This window comes from Dryobates pubescens, chromosome 3 (assembly GCF_014839835.1).
Source record: "Dryobates pubescens isolate bDryPub1 chromosome 3, bDryPub1.pri, whole genome shotgun sequence".
NCBI classification, from domain to species: Eukaryota; Metazoa; Chordata; class Aves; order Piciformes; family Picidae; genus Dryobates; species Dryobates pubescens.
The window spans coordinates 24,417,483-24,441,972 of record NC_071614.1 but is presented as its reverse complement, the minus strand read 5'-3'; the positions used below and the strand labels follow the sequence as shown (position 1 = coordinate 24,441,972).

Below are 24,490 nucleotides of genomic sequence, written 5' to 3'. Positions count from 1 at the left end.
GAGCCACAGGAGATGCTACACCTAAATTTTAGGGACCCTACCACTTAGTAGAATCAACCACTCAACCAATAGTGCTTTGTTGCTTTCCATATAATACCCGCAGGGAGTGAGAGTCTAAACAGAATACCTGCAAAAGCCTTAACTATCCAGCAGCAAGAACTAAAAACATAGCAGGCCTCTCTCTAAAACAGCTGCACAGATGGGTAGCTTGTCTTCTTTTTCTTCTTCTCCAGTAGCTATTAGTGAAACCATTCCTGAGGCCTAAAGCCAAATCCTTCTTGATGAGAGGGCCCAATCCCTGTAGAATGCCCTAAAGGAATGACCTTCAGGTGATGACTTTTAACCAATAAGACCAGTTTACTAATTTCTTACAAATCTGCTCATAAAAATGGAACCTGTTCTGAAAATAGTCAACCGTAAATTCCCAGCTGCCTCAGAACACCTAAGACATATCTGGATCATAGACACCTGAAGAGTTAAATGACTTTTCAGGAACTAGATGAGTGGTGAAGGATCCAGCCGTGGACTCACAGGCTTAAAGCTGCACCATGTTACAAACATGGTAAATAACATCTGACAATTCACCGCATCGGGGTTCGAAGCGACAGTATGCAGATCAAGTTTAAACAATTGTTCCTTAGACGGCCATTGCGAGGGACAAGTGTTATCCTAAGAGATATATATCATGATAGGCAGAAAAGGCAAGAAGACTGCAGAGGGTGATGGTATTTTTACTTCAGGACATGTTAAGACAGTGTTTTCACAAATAGTAAGGGAAGAATCTGACTTTTTGGGTACTCTTTTTGGCACTTAATCACTTTAAACCAGCAATAAAGCTTCTGCTGATTTTGTTGAAGATCTGTGTTGTGCAAAGGAATTCAGCTGACTGCTGTTATCAATTTGTAGCAGAGTAAAACTTGTTTGTCAGTGAACAGATATATCCTGAAGGCTGGAGGAACAGATCTATTGGGCAAGAATTTCAGCAAGACTGTTCGTACACACTTGCTTTTGAAGTCACAATCACACTTTTTTTTGTATGCAAAATGGGCTGTTATACTTATTTAAGAATATCTCTGCTACTCGTTTAAATAGTGCCCTGAACAATGTCACTATATCATACAAGCTAGATAAAAATTAGTCTTTACAATGTTTTACAGATAAAAAAAAAAAAAAAGAGGAAAAGAGAAGCAGCTTGCCTATAGCCATGGGGAAATTGAGAAGAGAGCTTAAATCTTACCACACGGTGCTCACTGAAATCAGCCCCAAAACTGCTGCTATGAGCAAAACCCAACACAGTCTTTATTGATCACTGGAGCCACCCCACACACACATTTAGTCTCTTGTCCGAAACTATTTTAAATCCCTTCTTAAAAGCACCAAAACGTTTCTACTGTGTCATTTACAAGAAATTAACCAATAAGCAGGCTTTACATGAAGAAATCATGGGGGTGTTTGGTAATTCAGAGCTATTAATGGTTGACACATCAGACTATGTAACGTCATGATCCTACCTGTGTCCTTATCTTAGCAGCTGCTAGGTTTTGCACCTACTTCGTCTCATTGCAAAGTAAACTGTTCAAGCAAATGATGAGTTTTTTTTGGTGGTGTCACAGTGAAATGGATCATCTGTTTAAGGGATTAAGCAGTCCTATGATATAAATAAACAGTGCCTCTCCCAAACAGATTTTCACCAGTTCCTTCAGAAAACTCAGACTCAGTGCGACACAGTGAAAGAAGCATGAGTCACAACGCCCAATCTGACTTTTCAAAGTGTTCACGTGTGTGTATTTAAGTGTTTCTGTCAGGTTCAAGGATTTTGATTCAGTGGACTGTAAAACAGAATCCAGTTATGGTGCTTGGGTTGATGTTCAAACCTGACCCTCCCTGAGTTGGGGGTTGTTCAGCGCCATGGCCCTGACTCAGAATATCTCAAAGAGTGATCTCACTCAAAACCATGCAAGTGACTCACATATTTACTCCTCTTTGACTCCCTCTCCTCTGCAAGTTAAAATATTGGCCCATCTTTCTGACATCAGCTCACTGACATCCAGCTATCAGCTGAAGTCAACACAATAAAACTGCTAACTCTTCTTCCCCGAGTTCTCTCCATCTCTGTGGATGGCACTTCTATAATCACTTTCATTCTGCCCACTAACACTGGCCACATCTCCAGGTTGCTGGAACGGCAGTTTGGCCACAACCTCACATCATCCCATGGAGCATCCCTGCTGTCCAACTCACCTCCTCCATGTCCACAGCTATCACTCAGGCGGTGAACTGCGCTCTCCCCACTACAGCTGGCTCGTGCCTGGGTCTGATAAACTGCATCCAGTCCCCTTTGAAATACCTCAGTGAGACAAGTTGGCCCTAACCACATCCATCACTGAGTGTGGACGTTCACTTTCTACATCTTCCCTGACACAGGCCCTCACTTTCCAGCTCTCCATCCTTCCTCCTGCATGCGACTGAGCATTTTTGCTCTATCAGAAAGGCTGCTCGTCCACTTTTCCAGGCAGAATGAGATCTCAGCCAAATTCACCCCATCACCACACTGCCTTTTCTCCTTTCAACTGCTGCGCCCAGGCCCGGTAATCTTTGCCGGGCCTTGCCCATGGCAGTTGCTCGGGGGTCCGCAAAGAGAGAGGTCACCTTGCTGCTGCGGCCGGGCAACAGGTTGAGTACAGCGGGGCTGCAGCAGCTGCGACCCCAGCCACAGCCCCGGGCCTCGCCTGCCGGCCGCGGCGCGTTGAGCTAAGGGTTATAGTTAGGCGGTGAGTGAGCGCTGAGCTATGCGCCGCCGCTCGCAGCGGGGCCTTGTGGGTAAGGGCGGCCGCCTCTGCGGCGCGAGGCCGGGGGAGGAGGAGGCTCGGGTCGGGCCGGGTGCAGCGGTAGCAGCGTGCCGCGGGCGGGAGGCGGCCACACCATGGAGTGAGGCGAGGCCGGAAGGGATCGCGGCTCCCGCCGGAGCGGAAGACCAGGTGGAGGAGAGAGGGCCAGACTCCGACTCCGACGCCACGGCAGTCGCTTCCCCCTTCCCTTCCCGCCTCCTTCCGCCCTCCGACCGGTCGTTCGGCCGGTGCGATGGCCCGGCCGCAAGCTGGGAGCAGGCAGTGAGCCGGCGACCGCTGTGGGACGCCCCGAGCAGGGGGAGAGGCGGGGGCACGGCGGGAAGCGCTTCTTCCCTCCTACATCTCTCCTTCCTCACCCCGCACCCGGGCGGAGCAGTAGCCGCTTCCCTGCGCTCTTCATGTCCGGGCGGCCGCAAGGCGGCCAACGGCAGCGCGCTGCCCTCTGCTCCCGCCTTGCTGTCCAAGCCCGGCCCGCCACGGCCCCCGCCCTTCCCCCGGCCTCTGCGCCTCGCTAGGCCCCGAGCCGGCTCGCCCGGCGACCTCGCACAGTCCCCTCCTCCTTGGCAGCGGGGGATGGTCCGCCGCCGCTAGGCGGGCCGGAGGATGAGCCAGCAGCCGGCGGTGAAGATGTCGGCGGCTCCCCTCACGGCGGAGGCGCTGGACTCTGCGGCGGGGATGCTCGAAGGCCGCCAGAGGAAACTCGAGTCCATGATCCGCGACCCGCGCTCGCCGGTCAACGTGGAGAGCCTGCTGGTGAGGGGGGCGGCCGGGCCGCGCCGCTGGGGGAAGCGCCTGGCGGGGTAACAAAGGGAACACTGCCCTCGCTGCGGGCGGGCGGGAGGAGGAAGGAAGGAAGGAAAGGGCTCTCGCGTCCTGGAGGCGCTTTCCTGGGGGAGAACGAAGGCTCCTTTCCCGGGCAGGGCTGGGGGGCGACGCCTCTCCACGCCCCCGGCCGGGCTACCGGCGACGGGGGCCGAAGGGCGCTCGGCCACCTAAGGGGAGGGCCCCGCCGGGCCGGGAGGTGGCAGGGAGCGGGCCCTTTCCCCCGGCGGCTGTTTTTTGGGGGGGAGGGGGTGTGGGTAGTGAAGGGAATGCGCTGAGAGCGAGAGCTCTCCGTTTAGGTACAGCTTATTTCGGGGAAAGTGAGGTATGTCTCTGGAAAGATCAGACATGGGGAGGAACGCGTCCTTTTTTTGGGGTTTTGGTGTTGTGTTGGGTTTTTTTTCTGTCCAGCATCTTTTACTTTCGCGCCTCCTAATCATATCGTGTCCCTTCCAAAAGTGCCTGCCTTTGTGTGCTCTACTGGGCACCCAGTACCTATCTTTTCAACCCTCCTGTAAAAGCGTCCTCTAGTGAAGTTGAGATTTGCTGTGCGTTGTGGAAATAATTCAGGAAAAGGACACGCCTAAGGGAGAAATGTAACTGGGGGGTCCTGTGGGGTCACGTTTATTTTCCATTGGGGCAAATTGATTCGTCTGTCTCCCATGTCAGGTAGCAGTTTTCCGTTTAAATGTATGAAATATGATTTCCTTTAGTAAGAAATCCATGCCCTCGGGAAGGAGTGGGAAGGGAGTTGTATTTTCCCATTTAGAACATCCAAACCCCGGAAAGGCAGTGAAAGGGAGTTGTTGTTATTATTGTTATTAATATTATTAGCGTTAATATCATTAGCATTATTACTATTATTTCCAGTTTATCCCAAGATTTCCAGTCTTTCCTCAGAACAGAAGTGGGGGGTGTGTGTGTAAATCCCAGTTCTTCCAAGAGTTGCTCAAGGCACTGAGTTTTTGTTGGTGTTTTTTTGTCGTTTGTTTGTTTTTCTTTCAAACGACTTATTTCTGTTTAGCCAAAAATACAGGATCTGGCTGAACAGTATGTGTGCCTGTGCTGTGTACAGAGTATAGGAATTTCCTATAACATCTGAAAAATGTTCTTCTTGAGGCTTTGGTACTGTATTGCGCCTTTCATTAGATGTTCATAATGACAGCCATAGTGGTCAATGAAGGGGAGTGGGAAACAAGTACTACATATCTAACTGGATTCTGATAAGTTTTTGCTTAGGCCAAAGCAAGGAGAGCTGCCTCTGGGCTTTGCTCCCAGCATTTTCACTTTGGTATTTTGCTAGGAAAACTTTGACCTGTAGCCAAAAAAGACCAGTTAAAAATAGTACAGTCATTCTGAAAAATGCATCAGGTTAATACTTAACCCCAGTAGACTTCTTCACACTCTCTGCTTTTTTGCTCACCAGTGTGTTTCTTTTATTCTCTTGCCTCCTCTGCCTTGCACATAGATTAGATACACTAAAAGTTGTTTATATTTATGGAGAAAAGTTCTTATTGCAATATTAAGATTGGGTTGCCTGGCATTTCATTTTTTTGGGATTGTTGTTGTTGGTTGTGTTTGTTTTAAATGTTTTGTTTGCTTATGGTGTAGGCCACTTCATGTAATATGTTGGATAAGTTGCCAAACCACGGTGTTATCTGGATTGTAAATGCCTTTTTTTTTTTTTTAAATAGTAAAGGCCATCACTTTGGTTTTTTGCACTCTGTGAGTATTGTGTAAACATTGACCACAAGTAAAATATGATGCTAATCAATCCAATAGGCTATCTTTCAGGATACACAAACATGGATTCAGCATTTCTGTGTATGAAATAAAGAACTATTGGAGGTTTATGTATTATTCTTATTTAGGAAATTTGCAACAGATATGCTGTAAAAGCCTTTTCTTTTGGACTTCAGTATTTTTGCATTATGCTGATTGCTATGATTTTGTATTGGCATTCTGCTAGACAGTATGAAAACTTCATATTCAAATTGCAAAATTTGCTTGTTTACTAAACAGCTCACTTCTAGTCTATAGTATCATAAATTGAAATGTGTTTTCAGTTAAAAGGAAAAATACAGTCGCAGAAACTAATAGTCCAGGAAAACATCTGAAAAAGACTAGCTGGAATGCCACTATTTCATCCTCCAAAAATAACATAACCAAAACTAAAAATGTGGAATGGAATTCAAAATGGAATTCATTTCCTTACACTGTAAAAAGTCATAAACAGCTGCTATTCTGCATTTTGTGTGCATGCTTTATTTTTGGGAAGCCATAAAAAGTGAAAAAAATAACTGTTAATCTGCAACACATGGTACAAATTTGAAAGATGTGAAGAGCTGAGATAATAAACTGTCTTTCTCTAGATACCAAGTTCCACTGCCTATCAAGACAATTTATTTAGTGGCTTTAAGTGAAGATACTTTTTTTTTGTGTACCTACCACAGGTCAGCCACAGGATGGCTGACCATATCCATCTGTTTCTTCACCATGAAGACAAATACATTGGTATTCTCTTCCCATCCCCCATTGGGGCTCAAGAGAGATTGTTACAATATTCTGGTGTGATTTTTTGCTGTATTGTATGCTTTAACTCTTGTCTGTTTATGCCTGTGTTGAGCATGATCATTTGTGTTTGATTAAAATATAACTTTGAAAAAGACATGCAGTCTCAATTCAGAGGCATTATGAGGTGGAGAACTTGCCACTTAATTTGTCCTGGTAATTAGTTATTAAGAGAAAATAAAGGAAAATGGTGTAAAAATGCAAATTGAAATGTGTGACATGATTATCACTTTCCTTTTTCTGCTGAATTTAACAACAATATCAGAGGGCTTCTACTCATTAGCATGGTTCAAATGCATAGCCTGTACTTGATGGGTTTCTTCTGGGGTTGGTTGGACAAAGATTAAAATGGGAATGCTAGAACAGTATACACTGTTCCATGGTAGGTTTCAGAAAAGACATCTACAAAGGGAAGTGGTTTTTGCAACCTCCTTTAGGCATCCACTGAGTGTTTTTTTTTCTCTTTTCTCATTGTATCATGTTGAAAGCCTGTGTTACGTTGCCTATGCCAAGATAAATAACTTTTTTATTTGTCACAGCTTTCTGTGATACAATCTCTTGCTCTTTTTGGTCATGTAACATTGCATTAGTGGTTCTGAAAACCTGTTTTGTACATTACATTTAGATCGTGCATATCACTTCGCAAAACTACTTTATTCTTGTTATTTGCTCTTCTGAAGGTTTGTATCATTCACTGCTTTAATGAAGTGACATTTTTAAGTATACTGCATGTACACAGTGATAGTAGTGCTTAATGGTATTTGACCTTCAGTGATCTATAAGAAACCCTTCTATAAATACATTCCTACCAAATAGTTTCTAGTTGACAGCTACATATAAGAAGAGCTTAAGGGTTCTTAAATACATCTGTATATTTATGCTTTTGCATATATGCTCTATAGACAGTATTAACTGAGTTATTTTATGTAGTATTAAATACACATCATTTAGGGGTGCTTTGCTCGGCGTTAGCAGAATGCTTCATGTCTTTGAAAACTATAGTAGATAGATGAGTGTAGGCTGTGTAAAACTAATCCAGGTCTACACTTCTTTGCCTTAAGTAATTCTATCACTTCAGCACATGCTGAACCAAACTTCAGAGTTTTATGGTGGTGACTAACAGCTCTGATAAATCTTAACCATTCTCTCTGCACTTGTCTGCCTTGTTCTGCTGGAGCTGCAGTTGAGTACAGTTGCGTAGAGAAAGTAACTGGTGCTCTGCCCTTGGTTTTGTTCAGTGCAAGCCTAAGATTTTAGTGTTAAGATTAAACCTTGACATTACACTAGAGATGCAAAGTGTTAAGTATCTGCTGCCTGCTCAGCTATGGTTGTGTCAGTCTTTGAAAGGAGTTCTTAAAACTGCTAATTAGGTAGTGCAGCAGTGAAATTGTGAGCACAGTGCTGGGCTACACTGGGAACACATTCATGGCAGACTAAGAATGGAGGGGTGATTATCAGGGGAGTTCTTATTGTCTTGGAGTATATGTGCTTTAAAAGTAAACAAACAAGCAAAAATCCCCAAAACCCATGAAAAAGACAAGACACCAAAACTGAACTAATTTACTATTTATTTGTTAGAATAAAGTTGACAGGCAAACTGTATTGATACTGGTTTGAACATACATAGATGTTCATCTAAGCTGATCATTGTAATTGAGATCTTAGAATTTTATTCCTAATGAAAAGTGGGTTGCAGATACCACTGTGACTCTTGATTCTTTCAGTAGGTGCATCTGTCCATAGCAATCTCCTCAACTGGTTGATGGCAACTTTATACCAAGAGTGTTAATTTAGCAGATCACTAGGTTGAGCTCTGTTAATACAGGGTCTCCAGGTCATCATGGCTGACACACATATATCCCTTTGCAGGACTTTGGCCTTATGAGCTTTCAACCTGTTGAATATTTCATATGAAAGCTGTCTTTATTTTTCTAAATTTATTGCCACGTGATTTGAACCAGTAAGAACAATCTGCTGTGTTAATTTGAGTCAGTAAGCACAGAGAACTGAAAAAATAGCAGTTAGCAGGATCTGATCTGATATTTGTTGCCCAGTGAGTAGTCCAAAAATCAAGTAATTCTCTATTCTTGCAGAAATATTTTTCTTATTTTTTTATAGTTATTTTGCTGTTATTTCTCTTAGATTCTGATTATTTCTGTAAATTTTCTATTTTGTCTGTAATTTCAGAACTACTGCAGAGATGAAAAAGATGATTTTTAAAGAAACAGGATTGTCTTTCATTCATTATTCTCATGTGATGGATTTATATATAGCAATATAGTTAACTAGAAAAGGACAGTTCTATTTTCTGACAGGTTTAGGTGTTGTATTCTAGTTCATTCCACACTAGGATTAATGCATTTCACTTATTTAAGAAAGGAAAAAAGACAGTTTGCTCAGCTTCAATGCTTTTACTGCCACATGTGAGATGTGTTTGGCTTTTGCCTGTACATTCACAAGAATGTTCACTCCTGATATTTCATCTGTATGGATCATATGAGAGTGGGTCATTAGTATCCTTTAGTTGTTCAATTTCTGTAACAACTCAAGGGGGGGTGGGGATCCAGACAGCAATGGTATCAAATTAACACAGTTCTCTTCTGCTTTATATGTGGTGAAATAAAAAATTGGGAACTCTTCGCTTTTCCAAATATTAGTAGTCTCGGTGCCAGTTGGAGAATGTGTGCCAGTGCTGATTAAAACCTGAGTTTTTAAGTACATTTCAGTTTTTAACTAATAGAAGGGCCATGCCAAAGTATTTGGCTATTTGCCTCGTAATGCAATCCATAACAAAAGCTGCCTAATTTAAAAATGCTATCACAGTAACCAATCTCTGCAACTATCAGTTGATGGTTTCTTGCCAGTGTTTGATTTACAAAATATGACTGGAATTATATCACTGCCCCCAAGGAGCTGACCTTTGCTTTTAAGGATGAAAGTTGCTGAAACTTGGTAGTAGAGCTTTACATAAAGAATACAAATGTAAAAGAAGAATAAAATATTTTTCAATAACCCATAAAGAGGGGTGTTTGGTTTTTTGATGGGAGAATGCCATGTTTTGTTCCAAGGTTGTTCTAAACAGTTATACTGAAAAGCAGCAAATGTTTCTGTTACCAAATTTATTTAAAATACTTTTTTCTTGGTACATCCCATTGGTTAAGAACAAGAATACTATGTTTATATTGGCAGTCTTTGCTAGTAATAAACTTATTTTAATGAGTCTTTCGCTATGTAAACAGAGCACTGAATGTAGTGCTCAGTTCTGAAGCCATATTTACTGTGCTAGAAGCTTTTGCTGCTACAATAGTGAAATGTCAAAACACTCCCTGCATTGCCAGAAGCAGTGTCTTCACAGCCAGTGACAGTTCAGCTTCTTTAGAGCAGGCGAAGCATCACTTGTAACCTTATAGTAATTACCTGCTAACAGTGTTTTAAGACCATATGCTTTAAACAGTGACTTGGACACTCCCTAATGTACAGAGGTTTGGAAGGTTGTGATTCTGATAATTTTGTCCAAATTTCAGTGGGTTGGATCATCTCAAACAGTAACAGATGCTTATGTGGTGTGGACTTAGCTTTTTCTGGTTTGGTTTGGATTTTTTTTCTGTGTTCATCTGCTATTGATACAGCTATTGAAAGAGTCACTTTAATTTTTTTGTTGTTGTTTTGTTTCACATGAAAGGATGGATGCAGATTTCTTCGCTGGCTTGTGAAACATCCCCCCTGTTCAGTCTCTGCTTCAGTTGTTGTAGGGTCTGGAAGGTGATAGACATGAGAAGAAAACCAGTGTGCCTATCGCACATGGGCATTTTTTTCATTATTCTCATCTTTCATTGATTTTATTTTACATAGAATGATTTACCTATACCAAATCTTTTGGAAATGGTCACCAGTGACATAGTTTGTGTTTTCCCTGTGGGTATTGATGTTAGTGTGTGGCGTTTCTAGGATGGCGTTCCAAGTGGTACAGACAGAGGAATAAATGACAAGGATGGTGTGCAGGAAGGTCTGAGCTCTAATTAGTGTATTTTATCAGACAAATTTTCCTTTGTTCCCAGCTGTAGGAAATTGAGATGATAGAGCTTTTTTTTCTTTAAAACCTGTATTAGAGAAGAATTTAATATTTAGAATGAACTTCAGTGATTCAAACAAAAGGTGATCGTACAGAAATGTCATGTCAAAGTATATTGTGAATCTCAAGGATTTAGATAGCGAGCTGATTTATTGCCTCTTGACTGTTCTGAATTATAGGTACTGATTAGTCTGTGTTAAAGTAAAGAATAACAGGATTCTTCATAAAGAAGGATAAAGTTTGGGTGACTCATGCTTTTCTTCAGAAATAAGTTAAGAGGAATTCCCATACAGATATGAAAGAAGGTTTGAGCCACAATGAAAGAAGAAAAGATAATCTTTACCAAATATTCTTTCTGTTATTTTTAATCTCAAACTGAATAGTGTTGACTCTTGTTATTACCAAATAAATAAATAACTTGAAGGAAAAAATGCCGAAGTTCCATTTTGTTCTTCCACATGGTATTTAAAGTTTAACTAAAATCTTGATTACTCTTTGAAGGCTCTGATGCATCAGCTGTTCTTTGTCCATGTTTGTCACTTGTGTTATAGGGAGTTATCCAAAGTCTGTGTGTTAGTTGTTGATTAAATATCAGACATTGCTATCTCAACAGTGTTGATTTACCCTGGGATGATGTAGAGAAATAGCTTCAAGTGTTCCTCGGAAATTACTTTTTATTGAATGAGCTGTGAACTTGAAAAACTTAATATATTTGTGTTTATTGCTACTGTCCAGCTTGATTGACCCTCTGTATTTTCCCTTTGTTCAGAATGAAAAGTGAAGCATCAATACATTCAGTGCTGTGTTTGTATATGTCTTCAAAGAGGTGCTCAAAAAACTGTAGTACAGCAGGCTTTGGTCAAGGGGTATACAATCATTTGGCTTGCCTATACTATGAAAATGTTCTATTTCATATGGAAACTAGTTTTAAACTGGTTTTCCCTGTGGTTTCTGAAACTGGTTTGTTCTGGTCTGCATTTTCAGTTTAGCTCTGATTACATTGAGTACAAGATCAGGGAGACAAACCTTCTGCTTGTTGCATGTACAGGACACAGATTTTTTTTTTTTCTTTGTAAATTACTTCTAGCATCATCTGGTATACAAGGAAGTGAATGTTGTGGTAGACTTCTAATATGAGCAGCAAAAGTCTGTTGGAACAAGATTTAGTAAGTAGATACCAGATTTTATGGCATTATTTAATATTGTTTCCACCCCTTACACAATTTTATAAGGATCCTTAACTTGTGAATTCTTTTTTTTTTATGGAATATTTAAACTGTTGTAATACAACAACCATGAAGTCTCTTACTTTAGGAATAGAACTATTCCCTCTAATAGTGCAAGAAAATAGAAAATTGAATGGAGCATGAAATAATACTGTGTTGGAAGCTGTTGGTTTAGTGGATAATGAAAACCTTTCTAATGCCAGCTGCATGCACGCTTGGTCTGTTTCTGTTACTGAACATTTCAGGACCTCTTCCTCCAACAGTAAAAGTCAGCCCACACAGGCATTAAGCCATAGTTTTTATTTCTTGGTCTATTCAATGTAATGACCTCTTTAGGGTGTATAAGCCTAAAGTACGGTGAAGTATTTCTCAGTTCTTTTTGTATTTTCACGTGGAATTCAACCACTTGAATTACTCATGTGGCAAGGAGGTAATGACAGTTCATTATTGTATTCCAGCTACTGCTATTAATTTAATTGTCATTCTATGTTGTTTTTTTTTCTCTGCAAGTACAAAGTAGTCAATAATTTTGTTGAACTTAAGAGCTGCATCCATGCTGGCATTATAAGCACCTGCACTAAGATACAGATCTGGTAGGGAAAGCTAAAAATAACTGTGCTTTCAAGATAAAAAAGTATTCCTATTACTAAATCGTAACATTTTATAAAGGCCTTGGCTTTTTAATTGCTGTCAGGTTCACTGTTTGGCATTGCTATGAATAAATTACATGAGTTGTATGAAATGTGCTTCTTTGTCATTTTATTCACTTTCCTTAATGCCCATCCCTATGGTTTTCCCCACTGTTCATCTCCCCAGAATTGAGGTGCTTGTCTTGACTCTGAAAATGCTTATAAAAGTGAGGGTGGGGAGCAGCAGAACTTCACATGTCAGAATTCTGGTGGCAAAACATGAATGTAGCAGCAAATAAGTAGCAGAAACACAGTTTTGTGTGTGCACATTTGTTCTGTTTTGGAAATATTTTAAACTAGAATTAGAACATGAATATATAATAAATATGATGGTAGAAGCTGCATCTCCTCAGAAATGGCATCTCTTGAAAAACATCCTGCTAGTTCTCTGTTTTGAAGTTTTCTGTTAGGATTGAAACAAAAGCCTCCTAGTACAGAAAGCATAATGAAGAATGGTTCATGTATGTAGAAGACTGAAACAGTAGCACCATGAGATGTGAATCACTTTACATAGTTTAATGGTTGACTGCTTCTGAAGAACATCATTTTGTGTCAAAATAAACTATTTAAGTGCCCTTAATTTTTTTTCAGAAGAAATGCCAGTGTTTTTTCCCATATGTGCCCTGCAGTGTTTCTCAAATGCCCAAAGGCCCAAGTGACCCCTCTTTATGTCTGAAAACATCTTTGCCAAAATTTGGCATATTAAAAATTGAAAATGTAACTTTAAAATCAATTCTGTAATGTATAGCATTGTTTATTATTAAACCCCCCTGTTTTATATGACTGTACTGCAGGGTATCACTGAATCAGAAAGCCAGAGACAATGTTGAGCCTAAGCACAGAGTTTAAGTTTTCTCTACATTGTGGTGTGTTTTAGTTAGATTATATGGCTGAATGTATGTTTGGTAATAGGGTATACATATTTTGAACATCATGCTGTGTAAACTTATGGGGGAAGATGTACAGTGTGTCTTTCAGACTTAGATGTACATTAATGAAGTTTCTGTATACTTGCAATCCAAATACGCTTTTATTAATTCCAAACCACGCAACGTACAGTGACATTGTTTCTGTTTATCAACATGTTACATCAAATGGATGCTGAATGTGAGGGGAGAAAGGAATGTCATTGTATGTAAGATGTTTTGACTTTCTGTAGTACATAGAAAGCAAGATAGAAGAGAAGTCTTAAACAGGGTTTAATCCTAAAACCTTGTAGTTACATTTTGATTCAAAACTGAGTTTCTGTAACATAATTATCAGAAGAGGCTACAGTGTGGTTGGATTCCTTTCTTGGCGCATGAGAATTGCTGTTGGTTTTACACAGAGTAGTTTTCTGAATTGTGGAATTGATATTGCTTTACTGATGCCATGTCTTGATTTATTGTCTAATACATGAAATTCTACACCTATTTGGTTAGTCATCTTCTAAAATGGAAGGGGGTGGGAGTGAAAGGAACAGATATTTACTGTAATATCGTATGGTCAATGATGCTTAAAGTACATGCAGATCATGAGAATATAGTTATGGGGCTTTTTTGTTTGTGTTTGCATTAAAATAAGTAATGAAAGTAAAATAGTGCTGTAAATCTGTATCTACAATAGTATGAGGGTCCTCCTGTGCTTTAGCTGGCATAGTATTGCTCTGTACCTAGTTTTAAGCTTTTAGACTGTGGCTGTCCAAATGCATGCCTTGGTTGCAGCATGGTGAATAGAGGTCTCCCAGAGAGGCTCAGGTACAGCTGTTTCCCTTGCTGCTACAGATTTGGGTTTGGAATCCATAATTCAGTCTCTGCACTGTCAAGGTTAATTTTAAGCATAGATTGCTGGTTATTCAGCTGGCTTTGACTTAATTGGTAGATTAGATACAGTGTGACAGAACAGGCTAAGAAAGACTGTGGTGAAATTTGCTATTACCATTTTTGCAACACAGTGAGAGGTTGTAGCAGGAGATCTTTAAAATAATGCATCTCTTATTCCTGTATTTACTTTCTGAAAATGCTGGTTTGTGAGTCAATGGATGTAGCCCCATTTCGTAATCAATTTTTTGGTATTTTTGGACTCCCTTGCACAATGAGGTGCTTATAGCTAATTGTCGGGTATTAAGGAATGACAAGAAACCCAAGTCAATTAGGGACACGACTTTGTCTGGAATAGCCTGAAACATCACCTAAATGATGTGCAGTAAAGCTGACACACTGTTTTTTGTTGATGTAAAGATTTTGTTTCCCTGGATTTTAATGCTGCTTTAGTAACTAATAACAATGTCTGCTTGCAGTAGGGCAGTGCAGCACTGGTGTGGCTGTGCTGTTTCAGTAAGTTTATTGGGTCTGTCCTCTGTATTTGGTGTATATGCATACCAGATGCTGCAATGCTCTTAAAAGAGTCATATGTAAATTTTCTTCTTCCCTACAATATTTAGCCAAGTGAATACAGCTCTTCAGATGCTTGTGATGTTAATGCAAAGGAGTTTTTCCTTAAAAAGATATTAAAAACATATTCCTTGAGAAAATGGATGATTCAGGTCACTCCTATTGCAGTTGATCTCAGGCCTGTGGGAAAGGTGGAACAGTGTTTGACCAGCAGAATCACTTGTTGTCAAAGTTTAAGGAGATTTTAGGAAATGCCAAATTATTATCTATGTGAAAACTATTTTCCTTGTTGAACTTGCTATTTTACTTGGTTTTCCGAAGTAACTTAAAATATTCACTTAGTCCTGAATTTCTTGCAATGTTTTTAGTTTTACACTGCACTGGTTAGGCCACACCTTGAGCACTGTGTCCAGTTCTGAGCCCCACAGTTTAGGAAAGGTGTTGATGTGCTGGAACATGTCCAGAGAAGGGCAACAAAGTTGGTGAGGGTTTGGAACACAAGCCCGATGAGGAGAGGCTGAAGGAGCTGGGGTTGCTTAGCCTGGAGAAGAGGAGGCTCAAGGGAGACCTTATTTATTGCTCTCTACAACTACCTGAAGGGAGGTTGTAGCCATGTGGGAGCTGGTCTCTTCTCCCAGGCAACCAGCACCAGAACAAGAGGACAGAGTCTCAAGCTGCACCAGGGGACGTTGAGACTGCATGTTAGGAAGAAATTCTACACAGAGAGAGTGATTGCCCATTGGAATGTGTGGCCCAGGGAGGTGGTGGCGTCACCATCACTGGAGGTGTTTAGGAGGAGACTTGATGGGGTGCTTGGTTTAGTTGATTAGGTGGTGTTGGATGATGGGTTGGACGTGATGGTCTGGAAGGTCTCTTCCAACCTGGTCTATTCTATTCTAAAGAATATTCTTACATTTTAAAATTTCTTCAAGCAAGTGTAATCTCATTTTACGTTTTGAATATCAGTATTTTTACAAAATCTGATGTAATTTAACTGTCTCGTTAAAGGCAGACATGCATTTCTTCTGTTAAATGACATGGTGATTAAGGCAACATTTCATTGCCCAAATGTGTGAGGATAATACCACTGCTTTGCAATATCATCTATTGAAAGAAAAATTGTATGCCTGGTTTAAGTTTTATAGTGCCTCAGAGTCTTTTTGTAATGGCTTTATCTTGAAAAGGCTGTGAAATAGTCCTACAATTCTGAAAGTACAAGGTATTTAACTGTCAAATTGAGACAGATTCCTGAGGATGTGGGTTCCTTTGTGAAGATCTCTATCAGCCATAGACAAAGACTTTTAGAATGTCTTTCTGTTTCTTCAGATAAGCTTTGTCGTCATCAATTTAAGAGCCATGAATAGTCAGTGGTTAGGGAAACATTAAAATGCCGTAGGATGCAGTATCTGTTTCTGAATGACTTCTAGAAGCAGAAAGAGGTGAGATTTTGCCGACAAGCTCTTACTAAATAGGTATGTATGGTCCTTGGGTCAGACAACTGTGGTCTGCAGGGTAAATGGAGCGATAATGAAGACTAGCCTAGCTGTTCTCTGGTAGTCTGTAATGCTCTGAAGGAAGGAAGATGTAACAAAAAAAGGTGACCCTGTTATCTTTTAAAAGGTGGGCACAGCTGAGGAAAGATGTGCATCCTCGTGGTATGTATGTGCAAAAATTAGTGTATTAATGGAGCCACCTTGGCTTTTCTGTCTTAGTAGTAGCATGTTGAGAAAAGGAATAGACATGATGGTCTTTATAATTGAAATAAGGTTTTCTGGATTATTCTTCGAGGGCAGGGGTGTATGTATAGATATATTTATTTGGTTTTACATTTTTTGTATTTTTTAAGGGCTTCAGTCATGAAGGATAATCATAATCAAGATTTTGTGTATTTAACAAAAATTTATTTATTTCCCAGAAGTTTGTAAATGAACCAATAAAATTGTACACTGTTGGAGGGAGATACCAAGCAGCTTTTAAAATTAGAACAATAAATGTTCAGAAATCTGAGGAAGGCAGAAGTTTTTCAGTATGGGAAACAATCTGAGCAATTCCAGAAACTTTTTAACCCATGTCTTTCTCCCTTGGTTGTATAGATCCAGTTAAAAACAAATGGCTAACAGAGTTCCACAAATAGTTTCACTATCAGTTAAAGGAGTAGCTCCACCTGCTTCCATGGGGCACCACCTTGATAGTGACACAAATGTTTGTGCCGGTGTGTTGTGAATGGGCTTGAGTAACTAATCTGTTTTTAAACTAATTTAAAACATTTTCCCAGTTAATCCTGGCAGATTTGCAGAATACAATGGTAACTACAACTATGACATTAAAAGAACCCCAAAGGACTCACACTGGATTTTTTAATTTGTTTTGGACAGGCTTAGGACTGTATCTCCTTTCCTCAAAGAACTAGGTTTGAAATGAATAGTGTGTTTATTAATTAAAATATGCAGCCTACTTTCTTTGAATGCATGCCATCATCTGTGTGCTCTTCCACAGTGTCAGTAATGAAACTTTGAAAGGAGCATGGGGACAAGAGTAAAGCTCTGTGTACTGCTGTGCAGACACTAGTTGCTTTCAAAATTGCAGAGAACTCCAATTTGGATAGAATCTGTTAATATAAAATTAGAAGAAAAGCAAATTAGAAAAAGAGTGAAATAAATTCTACTGTCATATTCAGACCTATGTAAGAAGGTAATGGAGTAATAGCACACTGTCTGATGTACAGAAAAAACTGTAGAAACTAGAAAGGTCTATTTCTAAAAAGAAACATTTGAAAGGCCAGTTCCTGTTAGTACTTGTTTATGTCTAGATTCAAGTAACTTAAACCTATTTTTTTTTGTATTGTAGCCTGTTGCTTTAATCTGTTGTTACTTCCCCTCTGTTTTAGGAAGAAAACAGCATTGTGTGTGTAAACAAACTTGTCATAAAGATGAATACTGGCTCATATTTTCTTCAGAAACATAGCTGAAAATAGTGGAATCCATCAACATACAAAATGCCAAAATAACTAATTTGAGGTCTTAGCTGCCAGTGCTTATTTGGAAGTTACTCTTAGTGCTATGTTAATACTGCTTCATTTCCAGTAGGTAGAATCATAGAATTGACAAGGTTGGAAAAGACCTTAAAAATCACGAAGTCCAACCTGTCACCCAAGACCCCATACCCACTAGACCATGGCACCAAGTGCCACGTCCAATCCCCTCCCGAACACCTCCAGGGATGGCAACTCCACCACCTCCCTTGGCAGCCCACTCCAATGGCCAACAACTTTCTCAGTGAAGAACCTTCTCCTCACCCTGAGCCCAAACCTCCCCTGGCGCAGACCAAGACTGCATCCTCTCGCCCTGGCACTGGTTGCCTGGGAGAAGAGACCACCCTGCCCACCCCCCACCCCCCCTTCCTCCCCCCAGCTATAACCACCCCTCAGGCAGTTGCAGAGAGCAAAAAGCAAAAACAAAGCCAAAATCTGTATTACTGTACTGTTCAGATGTCCCCAAAATGCAAAGTTACCATCTTTTCACAAAAAAAAGGTGAAATGAGTTTCTCTGTCACAGTTGGGAGTTTCTTTGGTTGTTTGTACATTCTCTCATCTCTCTTTTATTAGAAATTCCTTTCCCCCAGATAAACAGATACCTAGATTAGGATTTTTAAAAAAAGTTAAATAAATCATGAAAGTGAAATGGATCCTAGAAAGATGGATTCCTGAAAGTCTTTTGAAAGGCATTTTGGGGCATGGGTAATGTTTCTCAGAAATATTATTAGGGTGCACTTTTACAAGCACTTAGCATGTATGTTTATCTTAAAACTTTCTAGTAAATACAATTATGGGCCCAGAATTAGACATGAGGTTGATTGAGTCCAGAGGGTCATGGCTTTGATTGTTGCTAATGGCTGTGTAAATTCTATTATTTATTTTTTTCTTGTCATCTTGATATGCAAGTTACTTCTTGTACCTGCTTCATGTTAATCTTTATTCTCGTCTTAGAGCAGCATAGAGCCATTTGAGTTGAAACTAGCGAATGAAGAAATGAAACTAGCAAACTATTTCCTAATAAAATATGTTTCGTTTAAGTGGAGTCCTGATACTTCAGACCTAAAGTTTGAATGTGTGTTTTGCCAGCATCTAGTTCTGTGAGCTTAATCATCACTGCTATGAAGCCAAGCATTTTGCCTGCTGTGAAATGCAGCAATATATTCAGTAATTTAGTAATGCATTCAATTTAGTTCCTTGGGATTCCACCCATTCTCACTCAGGTATTTAATTGTGGTTTTGCACTGAGTTTTGTATGCCTTACAGAGAAATAATTGAAGGAAGAGGAAAGGGAGACGTCCTGGGCCCAGTGATGTGTTGTGTGTTGGTTTTGGTTTTGGTTTTGTTGGTGTTTTTTTTGTTGTTGTGTTTTTCTTCTTTTTTCTCCAGATGTTTTGTTCTTTTACTAGAATATCCGAATGAAACTTGGGAGTGTAGCTAATTATTTGCAACTGTGACACTGATGAAAATTACAGAAAAAAATGTTACTATCACAGTTTTAAATATGCACAGGTTGATGGAACCTGTGTATTATTTCCTTAAAGACTTGTATTATGAAGATATAATGCGTTTTTCATGGTACTGTCAGCTTTTCTTTGAGATCATTGGCAGGAGCTGCAGTATGTGCTGTTAGGCATATAAATATGTGTACTTAGAAGTGGGTAGCCTGATCCAGTTGGGGTTGGCCCTGCTTACTGCAGGGGGTTTGGATTAGATGACCTTTAAAGGTTCCTTCCAACCTAGTGCATTCTATGATTCTGTGATTTGCTTGTATTACTGAAAGTGAATTTTGGCCAGAGATGTGTTTCATGGCATGACTTGTGTAGCTACATACTGTATTTTTGTCTTTTCTTTCCTCTCAACTTTTCAGAAATAAGTTTAATCAGGTGGTACTGGCTGACAGATGTTCTGTCCTCTTCATGCCATTTTGTCAAGCATTTGGTGATAATTATTTCAATTTTATCTGTAGTTTGCTTATCTTAGTGCAAGCTGCACTACTTCTATTACACTAGTCTTTGGCAAGCAATTTCAACCCAAACTGTCAAATATTAACCAAATGTTATTGGTTCTTCTCCCCTTTGTCTGCACATGCACACAGGCCATCTTTAAAGAATAAACATATTTTGAAATTTTGAGTTAAATGAGTATTTCTTTACTGGCCATTTTGCAAGTAATTGTAGTAACTGCTGACCTCTTTATTGTATGTAGGAGAAACTTTCTGCAACAAACTTAAAATGTTGAAAGAACCTAAGTGTTACAAAACACATTTTGAAAATGAGCTGGATATGTGAAGATGACTGCAGTCTTTCTCAGACTTGCAGAGCTGGCTGCCCTCATAGCTCCTACAAGCTCTCTTTGTCTTTAGAGTTTGGGCAATTATATTTGCTTTTCCATAAAGTGTTCTGCTGGCTTCCTCAGATATGATATATATGATCCTGCAGCAACATTTGACTAAGAACTGCAACTTACCCAGAAGAAGTTGGTGAGCTTTTCTGTGATCCATAATTTGTGTGGAATTTCATTCCCTAGTTTTGGGCCATCTTTCTATCATCTCTGTTTAGAAGCCTAAGCTTTAAAACTCATCTCTGTTGTTAAAAGCCTCTTTGCTCAATAAGAAGAATGTGATTCTAGGCAGAGGGTCCCCTTGCCCATAGGCAAGGGGATTGGAATTAGATGATCTTTAAGGTCCCATCCAGCCCAAGCCATTCTATAAATCTATAAAGAGATCATTGCTGTATGCAAACATAGGCTGTCTTACTGGTTGATCTACAGCCCTGAAAATTACAATGGGTTGCTGTAACTTACTTAGTTGTTGTTAGATGCCTACAACATACACAGCTTTGGAAGCAAATGATAATGTTAACCTGCTTTTAAAGTTTGTTTTGGGAAGACTCAGGTGGATAAGTGCTTGAGACATCTATCTTCTGTGGATATCACGTTTCAATTAAGGATAGCATAAGCTTCAGCTTCTGATTTCTCTGCAGTTTTTCTTCAAATGCTTTTTGATAGCATCAGCAGTGTGATGGCTGTTATCTACAGTTTGCAAATGGAAAATAAAAGCTTAAAAAATTTCCTTTACGCTTGTCCTTGATACATGTATATTGGCATGCCATATAATGATAGTTATTTTATATGAAAATTGCCAAAATTGGTCAGTCTTAAGAAAAGTACAAGCTGTTCACTAAATTCCATAGCAGAACCCCTCCCATAGAACTATTTATAACAACTTTTCTTCAGTGAATTAGAACAAAACAATTACCAACATATTTTACAATTTCAACATTTTCACATTTGTTACTTGTGGAAATCCTTTGGGCTTTGTTAAAAGATGTACCAACTACTTCATCATGCATTTTGAGAGTCAACTTAGTATAGCTTCTAGGCTTTTTTTCTCATTTTACCTTAACACAGTCCTATTTAAATGATTTTAATGGACTATAATATATTTAGACCTCAGTTTCAAATCTATTAACTTTATTTTTTAGAACTTGCATTTTAAAATAGCTTTTATACATTCCATACAGTTAATGTATGCAATATCCATTATGATTTGTTTTGTATAGGCCAGATAATCTGAAAAGTTGAGGCAATGTAGGAGTGGTAGAGTGCATAGATTTTATTTATAAGTTTCTTAGATATGTTATTGTTAATGTCATCTTAGGCAAGGACTGTATAAGGGGGGAGAGTTTGGATTAATGTTCTTATTTACATAATGTTTATAATGAAAGGCTTAATCGACTGACAGCCGGATTTTCAGTTAGAGATGAAATGACATCACAGAGCCAGAACTTCAAGATTGGGATGACTTCTGTTAAACAAGGAACTGCTTTCCAAGAAACTATGGAAAATGAATACTACAAATATGTGTCTGCAACTTTATATGGCCACCCAGGCTCTCTGGCAGTGTCGGTATTCTAAAACCCCAGCGGTTTATGCAGTGACATGTGTCTCCTTAGGAGATGGCGTCAGGCTAGACACTCTTGCTCCTCAGTCAAGTTTTTGAAGTGTCTTAAATAATACTTCTATAAAACATTTGGTTATTTACTAATGGCATTTTTCATTTACCTTAGATAACTTCAGTTTAATTTTATTGTGTAGTCCAGTTAACTCAAAAATTTTCCTCAAAGCATATGGAAGTTAAATACATATTAAAAAATCTACAACTTAATTAAAATTGTGCAGTAAATGTAATATTTTCACAGAAGCTGCTGAGATGGTATAATTCCATGCAGCAGACATCCAGAACAACCCTCTAAATGTTCATTAATAGTAATTATTTAGAATTTCTCAGCTTTTGTGAAGTTAGTAGAGTGCCACTGTATATCTGTGAAGTAGGCTTGAAGTAGCTTTTTGTCACTAAGTAGACCAAAAAGCACAAAATCTTCAGAGGTTTAGAGACCAGCTGAACTTGCTGTGATATAAAGAGAAGAATCCTGAAAATTACTGTTTAAAAGCTTGAGTTTCCCAGAAAGTCTCTAGTCTTCAAAAGGTCATGGTCCTTTCAGTCTGAAGATTTGCAAGGGTCTTTTACTGAGTGATCTGATGAGAAAAGTAGCATGCACTGTTAATACAGCAGACCTCTTTACATGTAATGAATTTAAAAAATGTAGGGAAAAACGGCATGGCTACCTTTACTGTATGGAAAAGTTAAAAAAGCTGTAAATATGTTGGCTGAGTAACACATTGTGCCTCTGAGGAAGATATTTGGCTGTAATCAAACATTTCATGTTAAGATAGTTAATGACAAATTATGGAAATAATGCAAGGTCAGTTTTCAGAGAATGAAATTTTGTCTCGAAACCAAGCTAACATGGAGCTGTAGCAAGGAAAGAAAACCCATGAAGAAAAAAGCAAGAGACAAGGAGCTGGAACATGTCTTTGTTAAGTAACTACTCCTGACATTGCATTACTGACACAATTACAGCACTACTTTTTAAAAAGCCTTAAATATCAAAGACTGTTCTGATGGTTTTAGTAGAAATAAAGTGAATCTTGACTGAAGTGCCTTATTGTAGCATGAAGTAATAAGGCATTTTTAGCTTTTCCTCTTGTCTTCTGTAGCATAAAGAGCTCCTGGAACTTGGCTTGCCTGCTGCACAGAATAGCTTACCTCTGCATTTACGGGGACAGTACTTCATGTTCCTCTGACTTACCAGAAGAAAATATCCCGGCATAAATTTTCATTGTTTTCCGTGCTTCTGTATGAGTTGGATATGTGCATTCAGTCCATTTCTGTCCAAGCAAGGCCCTAGATCTTTCAGTGGGACATGAGGTGCCATCAGGAAGGTTGTGCAGCTGGGAGGTGTCTATGTGAAAGGACTTTTGGAGAGGTTGTTGAAGGTCTCTGAATGCTTCCTTATTTTTGACTTGAGAAAATTTAAAAGGAGGAAGTTGGTTTACAAATATCATGGCTACTTGGAAGACTATACTTAATTACAGTAACTATGTAGTCAGTGTGTTTGCATAGAGCATTGTGATTTATATTGACACAGCTTCATTGAGTATGGCTTCACTTTTTAGTGTGAATGTCAAAGTACAACAAACGTCTGGTATCACAGTCTGACTCTTTGTTTGATAGATACGTCAATAAACTAGGAGTCATCATCATATTGTTGAAAATTCCTGCTTTTCACCCGCACACTCACACAGTATCTCATGCAGGTGGCTCTGTGCTATTCAGCACCTTAAAGTTGAAGCATATGAGGAAATTAAATAATTATCCCATCTAATCATCTATTTACTAGAGTATAGTATTTGAGCAGCTGTTCATAGGAGTGGGCAGGTGCCCTGTTCTGCCTTTGTTCAACTGCTTCCTGTAGGGAGTGGAAGATATTTTTAAAATGAAGTATGATTGCAATTACCTAAGCTTTTTGAAAGATGTGAAGTCATATCATCAGCTTGGCACATATAATCTTAATTGCAGCAACTGAGGGAGTAGAAATTAATATATATATATCAAAGCATTGTTGCAGGTTTCTATGTATGTTACAGAGATTGGATTGCGAATTTGTAGCTTGGACAAGTGTCATATTTTTGCTAATTTTCTCATAGTAGATCTTTATCTCACCCTTTCCTATTTGAAATATTTTTTCATGACAAAGTGAGTGGGTTAATGCCTTCATTAGCATTCTTGTTAATTGAATAGCACAACTATAAATGTAACGTATCCTAGCAAACAACTCTGATTTCTGATTCTTCAACTTTGGTGAAGAGGTGAAGAATGCTTAATTAGAGAGAATTCTTATTTTAGAGATAAGGACAAGGCTTCCGCTCTTAAGGGCAATGTTGGCTGTCATGTGTAACTCAAGGATAGTCTCCTAGTTTGGAAAATGTTTGTCTGTGGGTTTCTTCCTTTTTGCAGTTTGCAGACAGACAGATACTGCTATGAGATGGAGAGGAAGAGTCTGCAAATACTGTCAGGGGAGCAACTCTGAAGGCTTCTTGTCACAGCAGAGGAATTCTGGTTCTTCTGAATGTGTAACGGGACATAAAGCCCGTGTAACTGACCACACCTGTAGGTGTGGGAGAACAGGACCAGAGCAGCTGTGCCCTGTCGTGGCTACCATTCCTGTTCTGCTTTCAGCACTGCTCTGTGTGTCAGACAGTCTCAGCTGTCTGCGAGGAACAGGGTGCTGCTGCTGTGAGATAATGCTTCTGCTACAGAATGGCTGTTGTTTAGAAGTGTTTGAGTAGGGTAAAAGCAATAGATCTCTTTTAAATATGTATTTGGATGTAGTGTATTTTGTGTATTTGCTCCAAATGATTTTGTGTTTTTTAAAGGCAAATAATTATATCTAGAATTTTGATCAGCTGACCCTCAGTAATAGTGTCATGTTGTATACTTCTGAATAATGGTGG

The 24,490-nt window shown here is 39.4% G+C and overlaps 1 protein-coding gene across 3 annotated transcripts in view; it reads left to right on the top strand.

Annotated features, from left to right (window-relative positions):
- The first annotated feature begins 3,045 nt into the window (after positions 1-3,045).
- The window catches only part of ROCK2 (Rho associated coiled-coil containing protein kinase 2), a 93,716-nt gene continuing 72,271 nt past the window's right edge, over positions 3,046-24,490 (top strand). For all 3 annotated transcript variants that reach the window (XM_054179862.1, XM_054179861.1, XM_054179860.1), the window contains exon 1: positions 3,046-3,602. In XM_054179862.1, the coding sequence (XP_054035837.1) occupies positions 3,453-3,602 (150 nt within the window). In that variant the 5' untranslated portion in view covers positions 3,046-3,452. The remainder of the gene's footprint in view (positions 3,603-24,490) is intronic.